General features: G+C 43.1%; 1 protein-coding gene across 11 annotated transcripts in view; it reads right to left on the bottom strand.

Annotated features, from left to right (window-relative positions):
* The window catches only part of TNC (tenascin C), a 65,467-nt gene that overhangs the window by 3,494 nt on the left and 35,883 nt on the right, over positions 1-26,090 (bottom strand). For 3 of the 11 annotated variants that reach the window (XM_085520943.1, XM_015878774.3, XM_015878775.3), the window contains 19 exons: positions 25,656-25,771; positions 25,395-25,551; positions 24,542-24,811; positions 23,683-23,868; positions 23,107-23,196; positions 22,466-22,729; positions 16,244-16,516; positions 13,987-14,259; positions 12,656-12,928; positions 10,190-10,465; positions 8,654-8,926; positions 6,890-7,162; positions 3,785-3,907; positions 3,344-3,487; positions 2,194-2,313; positions 1,722-1,865; positions 1,310-1,440; positions 673-805; positions 138-289 (listed from right to left, as the gene is read on the bottom strand). In XM_085520943.1, coding sequence (XP_085377069.1) covers positions 138-289; positions 673-805; positions 1,310-1,440; positions 1,722-1,865; positions 2,194-2,313; positions 3,344-3,487; positions 3,785-3,907; positions 6,890-7,162; positions 8,654-8,926; positions 10,190-10,465; positions 12,656-12,928; positions 13,987-14,259; positions 16,244-16,516; positions 22,466-22,729; positions 23,107-23,196; positions 23,683-23,868; positions 24,542-24,811; positions 25,395-25,551; positions 25,656-25,771 — 3,671 coding nt within the window. Of the gene's footprint in view, positions 1-137; positions 290-672; positions 806-1,309; positions 1,441-1,721; positions 1,866-2,193; positions 2,314-3,343; positions 3,488-3,784; positions 3,908-6,889; positions 7,163-8,412; positions 8,439-8,653; positions 8,927-10,189; positions 10,466-10,491; positions 11,971-12,655; positions 12,929-13,986; positions 14,260-16,243; positions 16,517-22,465; positions 22,730-23,106; positions 23,197-23,682; positions 23,869-24,541; positions 24,812-25,394; positions 25,552-25,655; positions 25,772-26,090 lie in introns of those variants that run through there. The other 8 variants (XM_015878776.3, XM_085520944.1, XM_015878778.3 and 5 more) reach the window with 8 other exon arrangements.

Raw genomic sequence — 26,090 nt, 5'->3', positions numbered from 1 at the left:
CCCCTCCATAAAGTGAAGAGATATCACTGATAATATGGTAACAGTGCTGAAGGAGACCAAGGATGGGACCTACTACCCTTGTTCTTGGCACAAGCAGACACATGTCAGGGTGCCATGAGCTCCCCCCCTTTACTCACAATCCATCCGCCTCCATCTTCAGCCATGTCACAGAAGACTTGCAGAGGCTGGGTCCTGTCTCCATTCAGATAAATAGTGTAGAGCCCAGAGGTGACCTCTCCATTCAGGAGAGCTTGGGAGCAGTCTTTAGGATAAGGATAAAGAAGACCAGCTGCACACACACACACAAAAAAAGAAAATAGAAAACAGTCCTTGAGTGATCAGCAATTATAATTAACTTGTTGAACTCAAATGACTCCTGGTGATCAACGGCACAGTCACATGCTAAGTCTGGAAACTGGCTTGTAATTGATACCATGCACACATAAAAAACTACAATAAACTGTGGAATAAGCGTGGGCTTTAAGATGTGACATCCCAATCAGGATTTTACATGTGAAAGGCAGAATGTTTCACCAGAAAGAAGACTACAGAGATAATGTGGCTGGGTATAAAGGAATAAAAGTCATTGTTCCAGTATGGGGGAAGCAGATGATACTACAGCTTTGGGAGAATGGGACTTCTGCACTTTCTTACAGGCTCTAAGGTTCTTACTTGTGGTGAAAACAGTCTGGATTGTTTTGCTCCTCATAGATCTGCTCAGTGCCTGGAGTTTCACTGTGTACTGAGTGGATGGGCTGAGATCTGTCAGGGTGTAGGAGGTCATCTCAGGTTTTAGGATGAGTTCCTATGGGGATAGTAAACAACACAAGGAAATCTCAGTGAGAAAATCATACTAAGTAGAACTGTAACACAGTTCAGTTTCTTTTTGTGGTGATTATAGTTGTATCTTTAACCATTTATGTTATTTCATGCAAAACCTCAAAGGTTTTTGTCCTGCTCACTTTCTTCAGGAAAGTTGTATGGAAGTGAATGTTTCATGCCATAGTCTGTAAGGTGTGTGGTTTAAAAGCAGGTCAGCACTAAAGTTTACATGACTTGAACATACACACTGCAGAGGTGACTCTGTGCAGCTCACAAAACAACTGAGCAGGATCATCCTTTAGGACGAATCTGGAAATATCATTCTCCAGACCTCAAAAGGCTTTTTTTTGTGTGTGTGTAACTATAAAGCACTGATTTTCAGCATGCCCAGGCAATTTGCTTCCCTGAAAATCAGAGCCCTTTCTGGAGCATCTTTATGGCCCAGTTTTGAGGTACAGCCCCTCAGGTTTGGATACAAGTGCTCTACCTTGACTTTGCCATCAATGGACTCGTAGATCAGGAGGTATTCAGTGACAGGAGCGCGTGGAGGCCTCCATGTTATCACAGCTGTTTCTGACTGAACCTCGGTAGCACTTAAATCTTTCGGAGCATCCAGTCCTGAAGGAGAGAACAGAGAAATTACAATCACACACTGATACAGTTTAGCACAGAGGTTACAGGAAGGATACGAATACAGGTTAGGAAAGCATGCTTTCCCTCTGCAGAAATTGAAAATTAAAGAAAGAAAAAAAAAAATCCTAAATTTTATGCTTAAAAATATAGTGTGAGTGCTTTCAAAATTCAAGTTTCTTGCAAAAAGGGCACATGCTGGCTGACGTAGAGGAAAGTAAACCTTGTAGGACCAAGGAGATGGCAGCCAGCAGGGTGGGACACAGCACCTGTAGTGAACTGGGTGGAGAGGGTCTCGCTCTTCTGTGCATCCTTCACTGCATGGACCCTCAGGGTGTACTCTGTTGCAGGTCGAAGGCCGTTCAGGTCGTACTCCACTGTGTTTCCTGATACCATCTGTGTCACTTCTGGCTCTAAGAAGGTAAGACAAAAGAGAGGCAGTCGTTCTGGCATGCTGTGGTGTGCTCAGCTCTGAGCTCAGTGAGGTGACCCTGGGTTAACACCAGAGCCCTCTCTAGGAGTGTTAGCACTCTCTAGTGTTCTTATGAGTTATAGCACCTTTTCAAGAAGTTCACGAGTTCAAGAGTATCTTTGTCCGTGCTTGAATTAGGAAAGCATGAACTACATTGTTGGTTTTAAACATGCTTCCAGCAAGGCATCTCCATTAAGTGACAGCCACCCGCTCCCTCCTGGGCCTGTCCTCCTGAAATCACAGCTCTCCAACCCACCACTAACTCTTACCATCCTCAGAAGAGTAGGAGACAACGTAATTATCTACAGCTGCAATTGCAGGCTGCCAGGTTGCCAGAGCCTCCGAGTCTGTAATGTTCATCACTACCAGTCCTGACGGGCTGTCCAGAGCTGGAAGAAACGATAACATGATGAAGGAATTTGACAATTACTATCAGCTTTGTGCAACTCTCTGTTGCAACCATGCAATGTAAAATGTGCAAACATTACTGCTTGATGAAGCAGCTTTATGGCTCCCTTTGGAATAGTGGAGCTCTGCAAAAAAAACAGCAGTGCCTATAAAGAGACATGAGATGCGTCCACTGGAGACGGGAGGTCAAGGCGTGGAAAGATTAAACACTGGGAACAGACGTAACTAACTGCATTCTCAGATCAGTCCTGATAACATCAATCTTATCAGCTCTGTCAGAGCTGACACGTTTCTCTCAACACCCTCAAGTCTGGACTGCTTCTTGGAGCGAACTCAGGAGACAGAGCTTGGGAAAAATAACTAATGTGACGGCAATTGATAGCCACTGTGACCTTCCAGCAGCTCGCCCTGCACTTATAAAAATAAACCAATCCAACAGCCAGCTAACCATCCAAACATCATGCCTTACGTCCTTGTGGGACTCTGCTTTGCATCTCCTTTTATGCTCTCCCTATGCTGGGAGAGATGACTGCCCCCAGTACAGTTGGAACAGGCTATAAATTGCACTTTATTATCCAATATACATCATCTTGTCCTTGCCACGGTTCTCTGAACACTTGTCAGACTCCAAAGATAATGAACAAATGAGACTTTATGGTGGCAAAAATATTTCCCATGGGGATATTTAAAGGTATACTGTAGGGAAGAAAAAAAAAAGAAGAATGAGAGAGGATGCTTTTGTGCTTAGGACACAGTCTGGAACTTGGGAGATGTGCTCCCATATCAGTAGAATTAAGCTTCCTTTCATTTCCATGTATTAGGACTATAAACACATGAAGTGCAAGTCAGCTCTGCTCTTGGCAGAGTGGGAGCCTGATCCAACCTGCAAGCTCTGCTCTCACCTGAAGCACAAAGTCACAAAGGAAGAGGGGACAAGCTCAAAGTCCTTCATTCCCGAGTCTGTTCTGTGATGCAGACAACACATATGAAAACCTGCTATTTATATATTACCTGTTTTCAGTATTCCAGAAATGGGTTCACTTTCCTCGAAGCCTTTCACGGAGATGATATTAACATTGTAGTCTACACCTGGGACTAACTTCACCAGCTTTGTCCTTGTCTTGCTTCCATCAACTGTAACAACATTGGGAGTGCCTAGGACAAATGCAAACATCAATGGATTAATGGCAGTTTTCCATCAGTGCTTGAAATAAGTGTGTTTCGGGTTAAACACATTGTGATCAATGTGAATGCACACGTACAGGAGTTGATTTCTTCCTCTGTTTATTACAACCACTAACAGGAAAGCAGACTGTGGTCACAACACCTGACTCTAAGACAGTGGTTTCTACTTCTGGTAACCATGGCTTACAGTTGTTGTTCTGAGGGCCACCCCTCAGACACACTTTTCACTCTCCCCTTTCCCATCTCCCTGCATGTCCCCACACTCACCGCCTGTGACGGGGACGTAGGAGACCCTGTAGCTCTCCACGCGGCTGCGGGGGGGAGTCCAGCTGACTGTAGCAGAGTTTTCTGTGATGTCCGAGAAAGAGATTCCCTTGGGAGACCCCACAACTGTCAGTGGAGAAGAGAAGAGAAACATCACAGAGAGAGAAAAGGTCATTAATTTGTTCATCAGTCCTTGGCGCTGTGACTTGTATTACTCCTGTATGCCAGGAGCCGATGCTATCAATACTCTACATAACAACATGGATTCAAGCAGTACCAGTTAATGGTTTTATCACACACACAGAGCAATAATCCACTTGGCCTTAATTTTCTGTTTTCAATAACATCACAGTAGCTTCTAACTTAAAAATACCACAGATGTGTCCACAAAATAACAGAGATTTCAGTGTATGGAGCAACACTTAGAGAACTGTTATTTTATTACCATTGTACTTATCAGTTTTTCTAACCTGGTTTCACTTGGATGATTTTTAGTCTTACTGTTTTGGAGCCCTATTTGTGACACACAGCAACCCTTAGCAATGCAGAGATGCCTCTCCTTGAGCATGAAGCTTCTACCATAGGATGCCTAGAAATGACGTGGCCTCATTTCCCCCCATAGGAACCATCTTCTCAAGCACTGCTTGCCTGTAACAAACCTGAGCATGACCTTTGCCTGTATAAATCAGATCACTAAGCTGGGACAGACTCATAGGCACAACCTTCTTGTTTAGCCTTGCAAACAAAGTCTAATGTGTGTTGCCAAAATGACCCAATCTGAAGATGCAAACCAATGTGTAGCAATGGACTGATAGTAATCTGAAACACTCTACTTTAAAGCTTAAGTAAGCTACTGCAAAACATGATTGATAGGGCTGCTGGAAGGACGTGGTAAAGGAATCTGCCACTTCTAAGTTTACACTCAGCATCTCACTTCCAATTTGCTTTTTTGACTGTAACCAAAACAACGCTGAAATGTGAAAAGAAACAAACAGCCCACACATAGTGAGGCATTAACACAAAGGCGACAGATCCCAAACATAAACCACATTAAGAGTGGTGGAAACAAGCTGTGGGCAAGGGGAAGGTGGCAAAAGAAGGGGGAAAAAAAAGTGACTGTGCTTGGAACAGATTGGAAAGGACGTGTCTGTGGGAAAGAAGTCAAAGAGGGCTGTTTGTTCCATGTGTCCCCAAAGCTCCAGCAGCAATGCACTAAATCAACTGAAAGTCAAGGAAAGAAAAACAGCCGAGTCCTCAAGAGAAACGTAAATAATTTCTCACAAAACATTTTGGGCTTGGGGGGAGGTTTTGATCACATGGAAAAGCCAGAGAAAGAAGGAGCAAGAGAAGGAAGAAAGCAAGGTAGGGTTAGCAAAGCCACACGACTCCTAAACCAGCTACTCAATCTAAATGGTGAAGGATAACTCCACAGACCACAGCCATCCAGCATTCAGGGGTTTCATACACATGGATACATCAGCCTTATCAGGAAAATAAGCACCCAACCATGCCATTTGAATTCTGCTGTGCACACTTCCATGCGTTCACACTTCATGCACATCTGCTGTACCAGGTAAATTGCTGCATAGCAAATAACAGTAAGAAAAGCCTTAACTTCGTAAGAGTCCCACATCCCTATTACCCCAACTGCATCTGCTTTCCTACGAGCAAACATAGCAAACAAAGCAAGTGGGACCCTCCTGGCAAACACTAGTCCTTGAATGAGCATCAGAGAGGTAATAGAGTGGTTCCTGTGAGAACAGGGAAATGAAATAGCATTTGTCATGTATAAAGAGCATTTTGGGATCCTCTCAGATGAAAAATCCCATCAGAATGTGGCAAAACACCATTTAAAGAAGAGGAAATTAGCAGCATGAGTCCCACACTTCCTACCAAGGATATTAACTGGCACACAACCACCAGTCAGTCCCCTGCTGAGGGCTGAATTGCATCTCCACAGATATTATATCTCCAAGAGACACCGACTTCCTCTGAGAGCATCAGTGTCCAAACTCCCTCATGCCAACTCAATCAGGCACTGCAGCTCTGTGCAATGCTGCCTCGCTCTGCAGTGTTGTATGGTTAATGTCTTCTATCACAGTAGAACTGGTGAAAGCAAGGAAAGAAACCACAGAGGAGGACAGTGCACCCAATGGTGAACATGCAAGGTCTTTCCTCCCTCTCTTTCCTTCCAGTGTGTGGATGGCTTTTCATACAGAGATATGAGGTCAGACCTTGGGAGATGGCTGCTTAGTGCTGCTTAAAGCAGATGTCTTCAACTGCACTGATTTCCTCCAGCAGCAGAACTGATCCGTGATGACTGCATATGTTTACACAAGGGCATGTGCCCATGTAGGGAAGAAGGGAGAAGTGTGAGTGATAAATACAGAGTGGGATTTTCAATCCTTTCAGCTTTCATTTTCATGACCTCATTTCCATGGTAATGTTTGGTTTAGGTTTGCTGGTCTGTTTGCTGGCAGTCTTTCTTCCTAGCTGGATTTTTCTGCTTCCTTTACTAAAGCTGAAGACATTCTGACACTTATTTCTTGCTCACTCATACATTGTACACAGGCTAGAATAAAGCAAGGCTGCACACAAACCTGTCTGAGCCACCCACTGCAGAGGTAGCAAATGTTACTTTGCCATTGCATCAATATTTGTTATAAATATTCACTTGTTTCTCCAAATAGCCAACTTCTAAATAAGGAACTAGTTAGACTCCTTGGTGGCCCCAGCTATCTGATGCAGTGTAACACACAGTTTGAGTTATTTAGCTGGATTTTTGTGGCTCCAACTCTATTATCAATTATCCATGGGCTGTTTACAGCCGAAAAACATCTTTGGGGCTATTGGCACCATGAGGTGACATGTGCTAAATCTCCCTGAAAGGGCCAAATTAGAACGTAGTCATGAGGAAGATGATAACAATCAGTGGTTTACCAGAATCTGCATATTTTCATGCAAAAACAATATGAACAATCAAAACTTGGGTAGGTGGCATGCAGGAGGCAGTTTGAAGGTCCCAGTAACTGCTCAGACCACCTAGGAAAAGGAGAAATGTTAACAGGGTTAGGCACGAACACGTTTTTCCTACTGCAGAGACAATACCTGTGGTTGCTACTGAATTTATGGGTTGGGAGCGCCGTCCACTGCTAACTCCATAGAGCTCAATTTCATACTCAGTGCCCTCTTTCAGCCCTGTTATATCGTGGGTGCGCTCATGGCCTGGTACTATGAGTTCCAGTGGATCAGATTTCCTTTTGGTATCCCTGATTTTTAGAACAAAACTGTCGAAAACCCCATCATCTGCAGTCCAGGACAGACGGAAGCCGTCTGGGGTAGCATCTGAAACCAGAAGGTTGTCGACCTCGGGTTCTGCCTCTAAAAAAGGAGAAGATAGTAGTAGGGGGAAAAAAAAGTGATTGTTTGAATCAGTTCATTAGTGACCTTCCTGAGGTCTGGCTATAGCACACTGCAAGCATCCAACCACAGTTCAAAGAAAGGGAAACAATCTGCTGGCTATTGAAAAGAAAAAAAACCAACAAAAGAACATTAGCATTTTACACATACCGAAGAATATATAGGAGGGTGCATGTGGGCTCATTCAAACTTTTCACTCTATCATAAGTCCATTACATGGAAATACATCATTTGGCTCTGCCATGCAAAGTTACACATGCTGATAGTAAGTTGGAAGTGTGCTGGTCCCTTACTTTTCACTGAGTTACCCATTGCACGTGAAACTTTTATATATGATAAAAACAAGCTCTTGTTATAGATCTGCAGGCATGCCTGTAACACGGTCAGGTCTCTGTCTGTTAGGAAGACAGCATAGAAGCTGCCTGAAAGAGTCTTTTCCTCCATGCAAAACCCTTATTCCATGCACTTCTGGCCTCTGTGATGCTTTAGATCAGAAGAACTTTTCACTTTGATGTTAAACAAATGCTGAAGCAGCAACAGGGAATCATGAAAATTCATACATTGAAATGCAATGTGCAAGACCTGCTGTCCTTGGTGAACAAACCCACTCAAGAGGATCCCAGGAGCTGTAAGTTATTAAACAACCACAAAACACCCTCAGCTCAGTATGGTCAGGCATCTCTACCAACAGAAATGCTGTTGGAGCAGTTACTGTCTTACAGCATCTCCAATGCACTTCTATCTTCCGGAGGAAGACGTTCCTATTTATTTTCTCATGAACCTGCAGTCAGGTAACCCCCAACTTTACTGCTGTATCATCAGCAATGTGGAGATGAGACTTGAGGGTTACAGGGCTAGAGAATCAGTCTGCAATGACTCTTCAAGAAAATTATTCAAATGCTGCTGGAAGACAGCAGTTATGATGAGGCTGAGAACACGAGCTAAGGTTTTGTGGAGAGAGATGCCAACGTTACGGTTGGCAGTGACCACACTGTGTTCTGTGTGTGGAACACACAGAGTGAAAGAAACGAGGCCAAAGGCAGGGAAACCAGGATGATTTCCTCCTGAAGATCCCGATGGTTGGCAAGTTGGAGAATGCTGAGGTGCCCAGCAGCTGTTAACAAGACGAGCTCCTGCATGCAGCTATTACTCTTGAAAGACTCCAGTTAGAAGTACCTGCTTGAACATAGCAGAAACTTTCACCCCTCAACCCACGTCATGCGTCTCTACAGGATCCCTCACAAAGAGAAAAAGGAAACATCAAGTTAAAAGGAATGGAATTTCATTGGTGAACCAATCAACCACAAGGAGTTATGTGTAGCCAAGATGCAGAAAGGGATGCAAAAGCCAAGGTCTGTTTTGCAAATGGATCGCATAAAACAACTTCTGTGTGAGAAGAAAAGCAAGAAAGAAAACAAAGTGGAAGAGAACAATTTGTTCATATTAAAATACCTGTAACAGCCACAGTGCTTAGGGGCTTTGTTTGGTGCCCCTTGGCAAAACCATAAAGCATAACCTCATAGCCAATGCCAGTTATAAGGCCTTTAAGCTTCAGTTGCCGCTGGGCTCCTGTAAGGAGGAACTCCTGTGGGTCCAGCAGCTTGCCAGAGTCCACCACGACTACAAGAAAGCTGTCAAAGGCATTCTCCGATGCCATCCACGACACTGTGAACCCGTAAGGGTTAATATCAGAGACAGTTAGGTTTTCCAGTGGGGGCATGGCCTCTAAAAGAAGGGAAGGTGCAAAAACACACACACACAAAAAAAGAAGCAAGAAAACAAAAACAAAAACAAAAACATTGCAAATTAGAAAATGTCATCGATTCCACCAGACATAAATCACAACTTTTCTTTTTTTCCCAAAAAATATGGAATTAATTAAAGTGTACAGCCCAGATCACAAGAGCAGGATTCTCAATGGAGCCTCCAAAAGTTAAATGTTCAATTCTTCAATTCACAAGCTCCTTTGAAATTCCTTCAAAGCTCAACGGGTGAGCACGTTATTCTTGTTGCACATGCACTAGAAGGCAGCTATAACCAAAACCGTTTCAAAACTGTTATGCATAAAGCTTTCATTTCCTTTCAGTTGCCTCCACTGTGGCTGCTTTAGGGACAAGTCTCAGCCTCGACATTCACAGTTCCTATATCTCGCATTCCTTCCTCTCTATCTCACATGAGTATCTCCAGCCTTTTCTTTCAGCAGGGGAGGGTCAGTGATGCCAGCAGGACTGCGAGAAGCAGCACATCCATCAGCCAGGTCACAGCCAGTGCAAGGCCTAAACACTTGCTAAATTGCTTTTGTGGGCAACAGGAGAGAAGCAAGAATTTGCACCGGCTAAGGGCAGGGGCTAATGATCACAGAACAGAGCAATAACCTGTTCAAAGAACTTCACATGCAGCTGTTAATGTAGCATGTTGATGGCTTAAAGAAATTCCAGTGAGGGATCTTTTTTTTTTTGTTGTGTCTTTTACAACCTAGCTAAAATCTGGCCAAATGATTCATACACAGATGAGTTCATAGAGGATTTCATAGAATGGCCTGGGTTGTAAAGGACCACAATGATCATCTTAGTATTGAACCCCCCCTGCCATGTGCAGGGTCACCAAGCACCAGAACAGGCTGCCCAGAGCCACATCCAGCCTGGCCTTGAAAACCTCCAGGAACGTATAGATGTAAAGGCATAGAGATGTATAAGGGATGTATAGGTGGAAGCACTGGCAAATTTCTCCCTTAATCATCAGGAGTTAGAAAAGATCATTACACGTGAGAGAAAGACTCCAGAGATCTCCTGAAGAACTTTAAATTATAACTCCTCCTAAAATTTTTTTAAGGCCAACATGCCAGCTGCAACCCATGCTTGTGCTGAGCTTCAAATGAAAGCATTAGTGCTGGACAGATACTCAGTGCTGTAGTCCACACTTCTATCCATGCGGGAATATATATATATTATCAACTGATAAACGTACTCCAAACCTTTTGGCAGGTACCTGTCATGACAAAAGCAGTGAGGGGCTCTGTGTGAACACCCGCATCGGTGGTGCCCTTAATGTTAATGTCATAGCCAGTGTAATCTAGCAGGCCTGAGATGTGAGCACTGCGAGCACCTCCCGACACCGTAAGCTCCTGGGGTTCGTGTGCTGCATAGGAATCTCTAACGTGTATGACAAACTTGGCAAAGGGCCCATCTCTTGTGGTCCACGAGAGGTTGAAGCTGTCGGGGGTGACATTTGTGAGTGTGAGCGTGCCCAGCTGTGGCTCAGCCTCTGAAGGAGAGAGGAACACAGGTGAAGAGAGAGCATTACTTCGGGGTGGGGGGAAGAATTAGCTGTAGTGGGGTTAGAGAGACTTAAAGCTAAAGCTGAAGGGTTTAGCCTTGTTTTGCAGTTGAGGAAAGGAGGAGCACCGTAACAACTCTTTTGTAAGGTTTGGGAAGAAGCCAGTGAAATTAGTGCTGATTTTTAATTATTTTTTTTTTTCCGTTCGGTTTTCTTAAATGCTCAGATTTTTCTTATTGAAATGTTGGTTTGATTTACAAAAGCACCAAGAGCAAACAGCTCCATGGTACAACCATAGGAACTGCAGTAACTCAGCACTGGAAATTCAACAGGAATATCCAGACTCACAGCAATTCTGAAGTAGGATTCAGGCAGAAATCAGGATCAAATCAGATATCCTTGAATACTGACTTCAGCTTCTGCTTAGTATTCCTGTTGCCTGGCATTGTAGATACTCATATTTTTGGACCCAGATGTTTATCAGGGTTTTAGTCTTAGCAGAGATCATCTCAGCACTAATCTCAGGCCAAAACCTCTCTGGATTCATTGGCTAAGGTGTTCCTTGTCCCCTGATTAGACACAATCAAAGAACATTAATGGACTGGACAAAAACAACCAAGCACTGCTTTGCTCTCCCTCTTTCTGACTGTTCAGAAACTTGGCCTTCATACTACAGAAGAGGGACCATTCCTATTTTAATCTCTTCCATTTAATGTAAAATCATTAACAATTTTCCAGCCCAGAAAGACCACAAACACAACCCTGCAGTCAGGTGGCCTGGGAATCCTGTCTGCTCTCAGGGCTGAATTTCTCTTCTTCTCTTGCCAATTAAATATAAACCAAGAAACGCAGCCAGTGTGATACCAGGGAATATCTGTACAAGTGATACATGCTGGGAGAAAAGCAAGAAGGATTATCACACTGACCAAAAAGAGTGAAAGAATGAAATCCTTTTGTCAACTTAAACAAGAGCTGCTGCAAGATGTTCCAATTTTTACCAGCTGTCCCCAATTGCTTTTAACTAATAGTCCACCTCCCTCCATGGAAAAGTCTTGGAAGAGGTGAATGCAAGTGGCCCCGATTAAGGACACATGCCACTGTCATGCTGCCAGTCAATGCCCTCATGGCTGACAGTGAAGATGTCACCATGTAAGCATAGCACTTCTGAAGATGGGAGGAGATGAGAAAATATCCACAGTGCAGACAGGTTTGGGTGGAGAACCCAGTGAGAACGAGCATGGAGCCATCAGCCCTGTGCATGCATCTCAGAGGTGACAAAACTGATCCTTTCCAGTCTGGTTTCTGAACATGGCTGCATTCCTTCATGTGCCATTTGCATCCAGTCAGGCAGGCTCATAACACAACACCCAGACTCCATAGAGTACTACATGCAAAACCAGTTGGAATTCTCTCTTCAGGAGGGTCTCAGTGAGCTCTTGGAATCACCATCACCACTGCTCTGACAAACGTTGAAACCAGACAGGTCTCAAGGACTGAAAGACAGCAACACAAGTGGCAGCGTGGTGGGCTGACCATCAAGAAAGGGTGGGCTTCCTATTTAAGCCCAGTTTTCTGCTGGGAACGCTTACAAATGCTGGGCAAAGAAGAATGCCAGAACCAGCAGAAGGTGGCTAGACCACTCCATGCAATTTTGGCTGGTCATTGAGCATGCTGCACGAAACCCCCACAAGAGATGCAAATGTCTTGGAAGACATTTGGTTTTAAGAACAAAGAACCAAAATGACATGCAGGTGCCTCCCTGGCTGACAAAGCTACGAAGCCCTCCCGCCCACAAGGAAGGAAGTGAGGATGGGATGAACAGGCACATCACTCAGATCAAGTGCAAAGATATGCTGTGAAAAACATCAACCATCTGGAGCATGTCAGCTATATATACACAGTACTTGCTGATAAGTGTATATATAATGAAACCAATCATGGTTTACAACAGACTCCCTTAATGCTGGGGGCACTTTTCCAGCCTTTTCCATCATCTCAGATATCTCTCTTTCCAAGCACTCACAAGGTCAGATCATTTCAGCCTCCCCATACAGTGATCTTCCTATTCTTTATCAAAGTATAAAGATGATGAGTTGGAGCCATGTTTCAGAGTGGTTTGGTGGACAGAAATAGAAAGAAGAGAAAAAGGCAAACCTAGAAGGTGAAACAACGAAATACCTGTAGTTGCCAGTGCTGTCAAGGTCTGACCACCTTGCCCATCAACTACACCATGGAGCTGGACAGTGTAATTAGTGGCAGCTTTGAGGTTGGTGACTACATAGTCCCGGGAGGCCCCTGGCACTATTTGCACCAGGGAGTCCAAAGGGGAGTCAGAGTTTCTGACTTCTAGAATAAAATGGTCAAAGACATTGTCCTGTGCTTCCCACATGAGCAACATGGCGTCTGAGGTAGCATTTGATACAGTGAGTTTGCTAAGGAGAGGTTCCTCTACTATGGGAAGAAAAACAAATGGAAATGCGTTGCAATTATTAAAACCCAAAGCAATGAAATAAGTTTGAATTTACATGAGCCACAGATCACAAAGACCATCTAACCATATACTTCTTGACGTTTTCCATACCATGACCCCAGTGGTCACTTTGCCATGATTCAGTGAAGAGATTCACAATCTACTGATGCTAGAAAATACAACTCGGTACTATCTTGACCACTGATATTTGATATTAAACTTGACATCACTGACCACCTTAATCTCCTGCTATGACAAACTGCTATGACAACTTTTCTTGAGCTCATGTCAGCAGGTGACAATTGGCAGAGATGTTAAATGATCACAACGTGGTCTATTATCTGTCTGCTGTGAGAAGCACCTTCTGCTTCTGTAGCCCTCTCTTGTTCCACTTCCACACTGTGATTGGCTACAGCATATTTGACACTTCCCTCTTTTTAAGAGCCTTTTCTGGACACACTATCAATGGTAAAAACTCAGGACATGCAAAGTGCCAACAGCTAAATGCCTACCTACTTCATTTGCCAACATCAAATCAAAACTGAACTCTGAAAGCCAAATTCAAGCAATGTATTGGCCCTGTAGGAACCTGCTGACAGACTGAAATTTGCCTGAAACCCATTTAGAGAATCAGGATAAAAACTGTATCTATAAATTGGCTTATATGAAAGGAGTGTGTCCTCAATGCTGCACAGCACAGCACTGAATCATCTCCCACTTGCTTTTTGGGAAATCTGTTTTGCTTCTCATCGAACTCAGAGATTATCCCTACCCTAATGTTTGAACAAGAGCTAACACATCATTATGTGAATGATATTACATCACACTGTGATTGACTGACTTCGCTGGATGGGACGGTGGCTTAACATTCACAGCTCAAAATGTCTGCGGCAGGTCTTCTTTAGAAGGTGTCAAACAGTGAGGTAGAGAATTTGGCAGTGGGCAGACTGATGGGGTATCTGAGGGCAGGGAAATGGGCACAACCTGCAAGGAAGAGTTAGAAGAAAGGAGAGTTAGCACTGAGGTAGCTTTTATATACCTGTTGTAGCCGCAGCACTTATTGCCTGTGTGCGGAAACCGTGAGAGATCCCATAGAGGTAGACAATAAAATCAGTGCTGGGGGAAAGCCCTGAGATATGAGCTGTTCTTGAATCGCCTGAGATGTTGAACTCCATGGGCTCCAGCAACCTGTTAGAATCAATAATTTCAATAGTAAAGGCGTCAAAGTCCCCACTGGTGGTCGTCCAAGAAAGGTTGAAGCTTTCAGGAGTAATGTCGGAAACGATTAGCTCACCAACTCCGGGGAGTGCTCCTGAGGAGGGAAACAACACTGGTCAGAAGGGGACAGCCCCGTACCCCGTCCTGCTCTGAAATGAACTGCTTCAATCTGCTCATGCTGACAGCACTCCAAGCTGCCCTTGGAGAGAAGGGTTTAAGTAAAAGCTTGCTACAAGCAAAATAGGTCTTAAAAGGGAAGAAATTAAATGACAGCAACTCAAAATGATAAGAGGAAAAGGAGAAGGGAAAAAAGAAAGAAAAAGAAATAAAGGGAGGTTAAGAGCTTTAGCTATTTCCTTTTGCAGCCATGCATCTTTGAGGTCTGAGCAAGAAAGAGGTCCCAAAAGAACATTTCCAAGCACCCCAGGGCATTTGGAGAAGTCAGCTTCCAGTTTTAGGAGCAGCTGAAACTAGAGGAAAAGCTGTATCCAGAGGAAAAGGTTGTGTTTTGTTTTAGTCCTTCCAGTTTCCCTTTCAGCTTAAGTTTATGAAAGCTGGCGTGTAATTTGGGAGCTGGAGCCAAAATGCAAAGCAGTGATAGCTGCCTTGGGGTTTCTTCCTCTCCGCAGACATCCTTGATATGCTCCAGGAAGGCTCAGAAAATTCTGACAATTGAAAGTCCCCAGAAGGGATAATTCTGAAAAGCCGGATGCTGAGTATGACCCAGAAATGGAAGGGAAAACCTCAGCAGGGAATCTTCAGCTGTTTTCATTAAGTTTATAAAGGGAGAGCACACTGCGCGTTTGGGCAGGACACCCATCATGTCTGTTTTCTTGTTTGTTCCTCTACAGCTTCTTTTGCCTTTCCACATTTGTCTGTTTTCAATGGACAATCTGCTACCAGACCCTCAAAGCACAGTGCTCCCAGACTGCAGCAGGATGCAGCCCAAGGCAAGTGCCCTGTGCCACACACATCACTACTGAAGCCAAGCCACTTAAAGCACTACTGAAACAGGCAAGCTCTGCTGAGTATAACGCTTTCATTTTGTTTTGCTGTTACATGTACTTTTACCCCCTTCTGTGCTGGGCAATACGTGCTTGGGAAAAGTAAATATGAGCAAGCTCTGGCTGTCTCACAATGGCAGGAGGTTGCAAAGTCTGTAGGGAAGCCCAGAGGAATCACCCAAAGGAAGAGTCACTGGTGTCCCTCTGTTGCCTATTTGTATCCTGCTCATTACAGAGAAAGTGTAATCACCTGAAAGATTCACTGAGCCACATAGGACAGATTTCTATTTGCTTCTCACAGTAGAAGTTCATGATAAGCAAACCTTTATCCAAAGTGCAGTGGATTAGCATAAGATCAGCCAGAAAACTATGTTTATGGCTCTTGATTAGCCTCACTCAAGCTTCTGATGATGGAAGGCTGACCTTCCTTCTTTCAGCTCACTGTTATGCCGCAGTATTTTGGTTAAATGTGGCTTTCTTGCATTGTATCTTTCTCAGAACAATCCAATTGTTTGAACTTCATGTGGCTCAATGTATGAAAACATTCTTGGTAGAAATTTGCTCGTGTTCTCCATATGAGAACATATGGAAGGGCCTTGTCCTTGAGTCAGACTATGCCCCCGGTGTTGTACGTATGCAGAAGCTGGTCTGTAGTTTCAGAAACAGCTTCTGAAAGGCAAAACTCAAACATGCCCCTGGGCTTTGCTTATCTGGGCTACAAATAGAATTTCACAAGGCAACCTGGACTTTCCTGAGCATGTGCAACAGCCAGTTGGGTTTTAGTTAGCGTCAGTTAGCAGAGAAGTGAATAAAGGGAACAAAACAAGCCATTCTGAAAGGGGTAAAAAGAGCATTCCTGAAAGCAAAATGGCTCCATGGGGGCACTGAGACACTTATTGGAAAGTCTGATCATGAGACATTTCCACGCCAGAGATGTTCAGCCAAGCTTTAATGAGTTCAGTGCACCCATGCAAAGCAGACCGAGTGAGCAAGCTTTGTCAAGCAGTTGCAATAGCTCTGGCTCGTGTCCCTGTCTGCAACGAAAGGGAACAGTTAGGCTGGATGAAAAGATACCTGTCGTGGTTTCAACATAAAGGGGTTTGGTTCTGTAGCCTCGAATCACACCGTAAAGTGTGACGTTATAAGGTGTGTTGGCCTTGAGGCCTGTAATGTTCACAGAGTGCTGTCCGCCGGGGACTGTAATGTTCCAGGTTTCTTCTGGATTGTCAGATTCCTGCACCTGAATGACAAAGTTCTCATAGGCCCCATCAGCTGTTGTCCAGGTGAGCTGGAAACCATCCCAGCCAGTCTCTGACACTGATAAGTTTCCAAGCTCAGGTTCTTCCTCTGAATAAGGACAGAGAGTCAGTCAGTTACTCAGGTTACAGACCAGTGGCAATGAGGTATTACTTAATGACTTTCAGAGTTAATGAATTTCATTTGGAAGCAAGTAGCACAGAGATGCACCCCCACGCACATTTGCATTCCCAGCTGCCCCAGGTAACTCATAAAGTCTCTTTGGAGACTTGGCAAGACAGAACAGTAAGAAAAGAACCATAATAATAAATAATAATCACATTAATGCTGAAAGACTGCTCACAGAAAGCAGTTTATAGACCATCTTACAGCTGGATGTGTTTTGATAATATTAATTACAACTCCCTATGATACGAGTATTACCATAACCACTTTACTGCTGCTATTAAGAGTTTGGCATTTGACATTATGAAGTGACTATGAATACTGCAGTAATGCCTGTTGTAAGGCTAGCAAGGCTCTGAGCTTCTAGCACTTGGGATTCAGATGGTTATGCTTTTAATTGAAAGATGCTATTTATTCTTCCAAACTATTTCTAATCCAAAATAGCAAAGAAGGGAAAATCTCGTTGTCTGCATATCTTCAGTGTAATAGACATATCTTCAGTACATTACATTATTCTGCCACCAAAGCCTTCCCAGAGGCAGATACGCTTGGATCTTCACAGATACTCATACTAATCTAAAATTGAAATCTGCCTTCACAGAAATTAGCATTCTCATATGCCATCATAAGGGTGGCTTAGGAAACTTGGAGCCATCAGAGCTAACTCTCAGCTGTTGTTAAACATCAAAGTTTAGGTCTTTTTCCCAGTAGCAAGGCTTCCATTGCTGAGAAAACACAAATGATTCCATAAAATTAGCAGTTTCGTGGGGAAAAAAACAACCCAGTAGTATATATTCACTAACATAAATTACTACTACTCTGCAAAGTCTGGATGAGGTTTTCTCATCCTGTCAGAAAGGAAGAGATTGTTTATGAAACAACACAATGATGCTCAACAAAAGAGCACAGGAATCCAGAGCTGTTCAGCTTTATCAGGAACAGGACAACCGTGGAGCTAAAATATGAATCACGTCAAGATAGCACCATTTAGCTGAAAGAAAACGAAACAGAAAAAGAACTGGTTGTATCAGAAATAATGACTTTTGGTGGCAATGGAAAGAAAATAAACACATCAACTTCAAATGAAAATGAAGCTAAGCAAAAGTTAAAGTACAGTAAATATTCCAAGTGAAGGCTTGATTATAATAAGTAACCATCACAGCTTAGGAGCAATTCACATTTCTGTTAAGATTGCTCACTTTCATTCCCATCCAAGATGCAGAGCCCCTTTGCCTCCCAGTTACGTCTCATGCATGTCTGAAACAGGAGTGCGCCCAACCCCATCATGCTGTCAAGGAGCTGACAGTTTCTCATATAAACTCATGCACCAAGTTGGGTGGTTGAAGACCACCGTAAACCTCATCCATTAAGCATCCAACATATATGACAAAACAACCACAGTGCCATCGCAAATTATATCAAAGGATGATGTTTCTTAACTCAAAAAAAAAGAGAGAACACACCATTGAGAGATAAGGCTGCTCTGACTATTTTCTAGGTGTGCAGTAATAATCTGTGTGTTTATATGTGAATGTCTTATCTCACATCACAAATTGCATTTCTTTTGCAGGTGTTCTGCTATGGTCATTAGTCCCTAGATCAGTTTTTCAGGTGTGAACTTTGACAGTGGTACTTTGTAGAACTGAGATCTGGGGCTACAGTCCAGTTTCCTCATGAAATTCACATAATAAGGACAGCAGGTGTAAGTTTTCAGAAGGGTAAACTCCCAATGTGTTGCAATCCCTTTTTTCTCTAACATCACCACTTCCATGCCAGTGCTGCAAGCTGCAACCTCCTTGCAGTCTTTCTTTTGTGCTTTGGATCACAGCCCCAATAAATCCCTGTAATATCTTGCTATTTTCACATGCCTTGTAAATAGCAGATGCATCAATGCTTCTCTTCACATGCAGTTTGGAAAGAGAGAAGTGATGCTACATCACCTTCAAAGCTGCATGGAGCATTGTCCATGCTGTATAACTCAAGGCTCTCATTCCATATGTTTTATCCCATGCAATAAAAAAAAGTAAATAAATAAGCAACTGCAACTAAGAAGAAAGGCATCACTCACAAAGCTTTGCATTTCTACAGTGGAACAGCAGTATGAAAATGATGTTCTGTATTTCAAAGCAGAAGAGGAACACGTGTCTAATGAATCGATAGAAAATACCTGTAGCAGCTAGGGCTTCCATGGCCCAAGAGAGCTGGCCTTGAGTGCTTCCACGGAGGTTAATTGGTATTGAATGTCAGATGTGAGATTGGTAATTTCTGTTTCTTGTTGGTTGCCCAGCAAAAAGATTTCCTGAGTTCTGTTTAAACTGGACAGGTCTTTCAGGGTGATAAGGAACTGATCAAATACCTCGTTCTGTGCTGCCCAAGACAGGGTGAAACTACTGAAAGTCCTGTGGGTTATGTTAAGGTCACGAAGAGCATCAGTGACTTCTGAGATGGGAAGGTCAGTGGGCACCTAATGCAGAATATGGGGACCAGTGCTGGGATTTGTTAAGTGACTTAAGCTGTGTAGGAGCAGGACTGATAACACTGAATGATGTTACACTGTCTGGTTCTCCAGATGTTGTGACTAGATGTGCTAAATGAAGGTAAATTACAAGTTAAAATCTCCTGATAATAACCCCCCAAATACAGTACATGACAGCTAATACCTGCTACAAAACAGTTTCTGTGCTTTCATTAAAGAGCTCTAAGATCAGAAAAGACAGAGTGCTTCTATTTTGGAGACTGAATCCAAGTTGGAAGCACAGGCAGCATCACCAAGTACCTGGTTCCCACACAGAGCCACACTAAGCAGTGGATCCAGAGCCACAGACGTTGAGCACAGCTTTCAGCCAACGTGCTTTCAGTGGAGAAATGGATGGATCCATCCTCGGTTGACGTAAATCAGTCCACTTCATCTGCTTCCAAGGAACTTTGCTAATTTACATCGGCAAGCATTTGAACTCTACATCTCTCAACCATGCCTTTTATCTTGACTACAGCACAGCAGTCAGCGCTACTGATCCAAACCAGTGCTGGAATGCATGCCAGTTATCGCAACAATATCAAATGCAGGCTGAGAAATGAGACACACAGAAACATGCTAAATCTCCTCCTACCCAAGTAAAAACATGCTTGGAGGGGTGATCCACTTTGATAAGTGCTGGATTTTGAAGAAAGGGGAGGGGACCCTAAACTATAAAGCTGAATGAATTAGAGCAGCCTTCAAAGAGATCCAAAAAGGGTGGAAGAGAAGTAGGCTTGGCCTTCAACATGCTGAACAGATCTATGAGCACAGCTTGTAGCACAGCCAGATTCCAAAAACCTGAGAGCAGTAGAAAACTTCTAATGCATTTCTGATCACAGCTGTAAGGCAACAGGCAGGTGATTTTTCTGACACTTCAATTAGCCATGCAGAATTATCTCCTCATTAGTGGAAAACCACATCATTTCACACCTCAGTGACTGCCTAGCTTTCATGCTCCATGGCATTCAATTATGAGAAAGCAACTCATCTACCACCATCAGTCAGAGTAGCAGGAATATGTTCTCAGGATTCAGTTATCTGTCTCCAAATTCATGTACCAGAAAAAGAAAAAAATAACTTTTCAGAAGAGAGAGATCAATTTAAAAATGTTTTCAAATAAATGCAGAATTTTTAGCTCGAAAATATACTCTCAGAACAAGCTCAAATGGATAACAGAAAATCTGGAATACAGTTGAACTGCAGGACAGCAGCACGGATGGAGATCAAATAATTGACAGAGAAAGCAGAGGAATAGAAGGGAAGAAAACAGAGCTGTAGGAGCTCTAGGTGGGTGGATGACAGCCAGATAGGCTGATTCACGGTGCTGAGATGAATGAGTAGCAGATGCCAAAGAGCTGAAAGCTGAGAGGAATGCAACTTGATGGACAACAAACATATGCTCTTTCTCAGACTAGGATACTTCTTAGTATCATTCTCTTAGTAAAATCTTCAGGCTGAATATGGCCAAAATATGTCCACGCTGCTGCTGCTGGCCTTTTGAGGAATTCCACTGTAATGCTTCACTGGAGTTTTACTCAGAAGAATGTTCACGTCTTGCCAGGACATTTCCCCGGTTACTTGGGATGAAGCAAAGAGTATTTTGTATTATTTCTGCTTCCGTCTCTTGGATCTCACATTATTTTCCAAGAGAGGCTATCAACGAGTTTCACTGCAGAATCTCTAATCAGCTCAACCTCACTGCAGGGTATCACTGCAGTTCCCTCAAAGAGGAATGAAGAACCACGGTCCACTAAAGTGTTGGTGTTCTTTTAAGAACACTTTGGCTAAACAGCTTTCCCCTCTCTCAACCAGCTGTTTAAACACAGAGAAAAACACTGGAATATATCAGAGTCCAGAAATACTACAGAAACTACTGCTACAAATCTGAGATTCCAGGTTCTCTCCATAGAGGAATCAGCTGAATAAATGGACAACCTTTACTGGTAAATCCATTTTCCTAGGGGTCAGCACTGCAGTTTCCCATCGAGCTGTCTCACCTAATCACTCTTCCTAATGTTTCTTTGAGTCTACATACAAAAGGAGCAGTGCATCTGAGACTAGAATAAGCCAGGAGAGGAAGAGGGTATGATGCACAACACAGACAGAAGTCTTCAGTAAACAGCATAAATCTTCTTTAAAACATTCAACAGAATGGAAAACTTGCTTCTCCAAGCCATGCTCCTGTGTGCAGCTCATTTCCAGTGGCAAGGCACTATCACATCCACGATCTGTCAGCAGTTGCTGCACAATCTGGGTCCTTCAGCAGAGGAATGCGAGGTTGGCACTTGGTTTTGCAAATGTGCACTCATTTATTTCCACAGCCTGATGTATTACCATTCCACCTCCTTAAGGGCCCACATTGTGCTATGCAGGCAGGGCTCCAGAACCAGAAGAAGATGGAACAAAGCTGCAGTCTGACTGCTCGGCTTTCTCAGAGCTGCATTACGTGCCCACTCTATGGATTAGTTGTCAGTCTCACGTAACACTCTCCAGACATGCTGCCAGAAAGGTCCCCTGAGCTAGAGAAATGGCTCACATTGGGGGAAAAGGTTAGAAACCTTGACATGTGCTAAGGAGAATAATTCCAGCCCCACTGATTCTTATTCACTGCCTCTGCTCCCTTGCAGCACCTGAGGCTGAGCCTCACAAGGTTTAGGCTAAAGGCACTTAAAGATTCAAGACTCACTTATGTTCTATAATGAGATATGATCCGTATGCAACAAACTTCAGAGCATAAAGTTTCACAGAGAAACCTCATTCAAGGAATGGTCCATTGGTTCTAGTTAAGTCGAGTGGTTCGTACAAATGGATTCCTTCATTGTAGACAAATATAATAGTCATGTATCCAATGGAAAGAGTGACTGTGACCAGATTTGTGACAATAGCCTGTTTCTGCTTCTGGATGAGAAAACTGAGGAAGGGCAACATCAGAGCCCTGTTGACCCTGCATGACGGGTGGAGGCATGCTGTGAAGAGAACTCATTAGGCAGGAACAAGCAATACTAGAAGCATTCTGGTTGCTCTTCCTCCTAGATTTTGGCTGTAGAATATAAAACAAGTTTTAAGACAACATACAAAAAAGCAGCCTCACATCAAACAAAGGATGAGGTCTGCATTTCCTGCAGAACAAATAGCTGTGTTCTTTGTGAGCCTTCTCAAAGGGTAAGCAAAGAAATCATTGAGAACATGGAGCTAAACACAACCGTTCCTCAATTAGCGAGTCACGCTAGACAGAGCTAAGCCTGCTTTGCAGGCAGAGGATGTTTTTAAACACAGCTTAGAAAATCAGGTGAAGGTGCACTCAGACCACGGACCAAGGACCTGGTGCGTGGCACTCACTGAAAGCTGTTACTCACCAGTCGAACCCTTGACAGTTGTGGGTTTGCTTTTGTGTCTGCCTTTCTCTGCCACCAGACTGATGGTGTACTCTGTCCCCGCGTCTAATCCTCTCAGGATAAAAGAGGTGCTGTCCACAGGGATCTCCACTTCGTTCTTCTTTCCAGAGGGGCTAACGTAAGTGAGGCGGTAACGATCAAATTTGGCCACCGGTCTTCTCCAGCGAAGGGACAGGGTGGTTTCAGTGGGGTCACTGACTTCCAAGTCTTTGGGGTTATCAAGATCTACAGGTGAAAAAAGTAAAGTTTAGTCATCTCTGAAGTTCCCTGGGACAAGTTTTCAGACATCTGGAGAGCAGCAACTGTACTGAGTGTGTAGGGACAGATCAGAGTCTCACCTGCTACTCTGAGCTATGGAAGTCACAGAATCATAGAATGGATTATAGAAGTCCCATTGCTTCATGTAAGTAGAGGAAAAGGAAGTTTTCTTTTATAGACAAAGCACGCTAAATCTAAATTTCCACCACTTATGTTCACTTCAGCTAGCACTGCATGAAGGACAGAAAGAATTTAAGCCCTCAGAGCATTTACCCAGGGAAAAGGAGATGTTGTGAGTAAAGATTTACTTCTTTCTCCAGAGCAAAAAAGATCAAGCTACTCACCAGTGCCAGCATTAATGGTAGCAGGAGCACTTTCCCTGTCCTGTCTCACTGCTGTCACTCCAATGCCATATTCAGTTCCAGGTCTCAAACCTAAGAGATGAGGAATAGACATATGAGTCCCTGCCCATGAGAGATGCCTACAGGTATGTTTGCTTAAATAAAGTCTGAATGCATGCTATACTATATGCAGACAACCTCATTACATGGGACAAGTACCAGGACAGTATGGCTGTTTGTATACACATGGAAAAGCTGCAAGCTGGCGTAAGTAACATCATCCTTAGTACATTCAAAAGCCTCCTGAACTTACAGATGTCAAATGATCTCCACTAAGACATGACCCAGAACTCAGGCAAGTAACCAGCGGGTGAGATGCATATGAAAGTCAAATGACTCTTGACCCACCTGTGGGTCTGTAAATATATATCACCTGCATTTTAATTTAACCGCTTCCACTCACAATGTGCAAGCTCTACTTGCTGCTCTTATATATAGTGATCAAAAGGATCTTTTGGTCCTGTGCTCCATGCTAATGGCAGCAGGAGGACATTAGTAACAATTTCTTGATTCCCTTACCTGTGAGTGTAGCTCTGGTTGTTGCTTGGTTGCCCTTTGGCACTGTCAGCTCAGTGTGGTCTCCACCAGAAATGGGAGCAAACTTAATTCGGTAATTATCAATATTCGCATGGCTGTTCTTCCACTCCAAAGTGATGCTGTTGTCTGTCTGTGACACTCGCTTCAGGTTTCGTGGAGCATCCAAATCTGTAATAAGCACATAAATAAATAAAACCACATATAAATAACAGGAATAATTAATTGTCTTAGGACAACAGTCCTTTACAACAGTCCATTTTAGGAGGTGAACATGGCCCATGAAGCTGACATTGTTCCCTCTTGTATGATATCACTTAACTACATTAAGCAGATTCTTTTTAGTATGATGACCCATACCTTCAAAAAGCATCCCCAGGATGACACAGGAAGAAAGTAATCTTTAAAAAAAACACATGACAAAAAACATTTGAAGAAAAGAAAAAAACAATGTTTTTTGCCAATCTGTTATGGATTTAGGCAAGCAGAAGTAAGGTCTTAGATGGAAGGAGAACCATGGAAGATATTTAGCTCAGCAAACAGACAGTTATCCAGAGGAATTTGATTTGAGGAGTAAGGATTTAGGGTATGATGAGAAAAAGCTTCTAAGTGGCTTAATAGTATAATTCCCATTTTCAGCAAATATTTAGAGACTTGAAGGGCCTGAATGTTTTGGTGAGCCAGTAAAGTATGTAAGGCACAGAAAAACCTTCCCCTCTTTCATATAGGTACTGTGTTGATGCAGTGACTATCAGCTCAAGCAACATGATACAAACAGCACAGGAAGACTGATGGTGATGACACTAAACTCACAGAAATCTGGATTGTCACCCAGCCTTCTTACCTGTGACAAAGACTTCTTTTGCAGGGTCACTCTCCATGTCCCCTCGCCGAGAGATGAGTGTCACTTCATATTCTGTGTGTGGCCTCAGGTTTCCAATAGAATATTGGTTTTCATCCTCAGAGAGGTCAATGGTAGTCCTGTCCCCTGGAACATCCTTGGGGCCATATGTGAGCTCTATGCCTTCAATTTCAGCCAAGGGTTTGGACCATGTGATCAGAGCTGTGGTGTCTGTGACATCTTTTGCCTCAATCTGGCTAGGGGCATCAAGTTCTGTTTTAATGAGGAGAAAATGTTATTAAAATTTTTAAATAAATCTCAACAGGAAATTCATAACTTTTAATTTTAATTGCTTCAGAACAAAATTAACATGACCAGCTTCTACAGAATGAAGCTTGTCTTCATTTACTTTCTTCCTTATTTGCCAAGTGGAGCCAATTCATCAGAAACAAATTCATTAAATTCATTAACATCTGAGGTTGCCAAAACAAGGACAATCAGAAACTCTGAGTTCTACACAATAGAAACTCTTTCCTAAGCAATTTTGTCATGCCAATATCAGCAGGATGAAAGAAGTTCCAGCTTCTGTGGATGTACCTTTTAGGAAAGAATAAAAGTGCATGCTGGTAGCTACCAGACAAGAATAAATCTCCTTTCCTCTTTAAACAGGTGATTTGGAAAGCAAATATTTTTTTCTAATGTCTTTGTCATTAAAAGCTCCAGTGCTTTTTTTCTTCTGTTTCCCTAAGAATGCACCTTATTGAGTTATATTTTCTCTTTGTTTTAAAACTCCCCAGGCTGCATCAACCAGCAGTTGTTTCTTTGGTTGTACTATTGCTATACAGGTTGTGCTTACTTGTGGTTATCACTCGGGATAGGCCTGGTCCCCTGGTATTGTTTTTCACTATATGAAGGGATACATTATATTGTTGTCCTGGTGCCAAGCCAGGCTGCATATATGATGTCTCCGGCCTTTTCAAGCTGCTGGTTATGTCTCCGTTATCATCCTTTTTCTGTAACATATGGAACAATTAGTTAACACAAACAAAACCAATTCAGGATCTTTCACTTCTGTATGAGAAGCAAGGCTTTGCCACCAGGAACAGAGCTTCCTTACCATATTACGGAAGACCAGCTCCCAGCCATCAAAGGAAATGCTCAGAGGATCCCACTCCACCTGGACAGACGTTTCTCTAACAGATTTGAATTTCAGACCTTCTGGAGCAGGCAGATCTGTGACAAGATTAAAAAATAATAATAATTACACATGCAACAAGTAATAAATGAGGATGCTGGTGGTGAAATATCTTCATTACCAGAAGTTTAAAAATACACCTTACTAGGAAGGAATTGAGGACCTTAATCTACAAAGACCCCAAGATAATGAACTTTGCTTTTAACATTGACCTTGCATTTGAAACAGAACAGAAAAGGAAAGTGGTGAAAGGCTGTCTTTGTTGAGAACAGAAGATGAACTGAAAATAGAAAATACAAAAGAAAGAAAACCCCAACACAAACATAATACAGAACAGACAAATGACTGAATAGAGGG

This window comes from Coturnix japonica, chromosome 21 (assembly GCF_054131305.1).
Source record: "Coturnix japonica strain WE chromosome 21, WE-NBRP24, whole genome shotgun sequence".
Lineage (NCBI taxonomy): Eukaryota > Metazoa > Chordata > Aves > Galliformes > Phasianidae > Coturnix > Coturnix japonica.
This window is presented reverse-complemented; position numbering and strand designations above follow the sequence as displayed.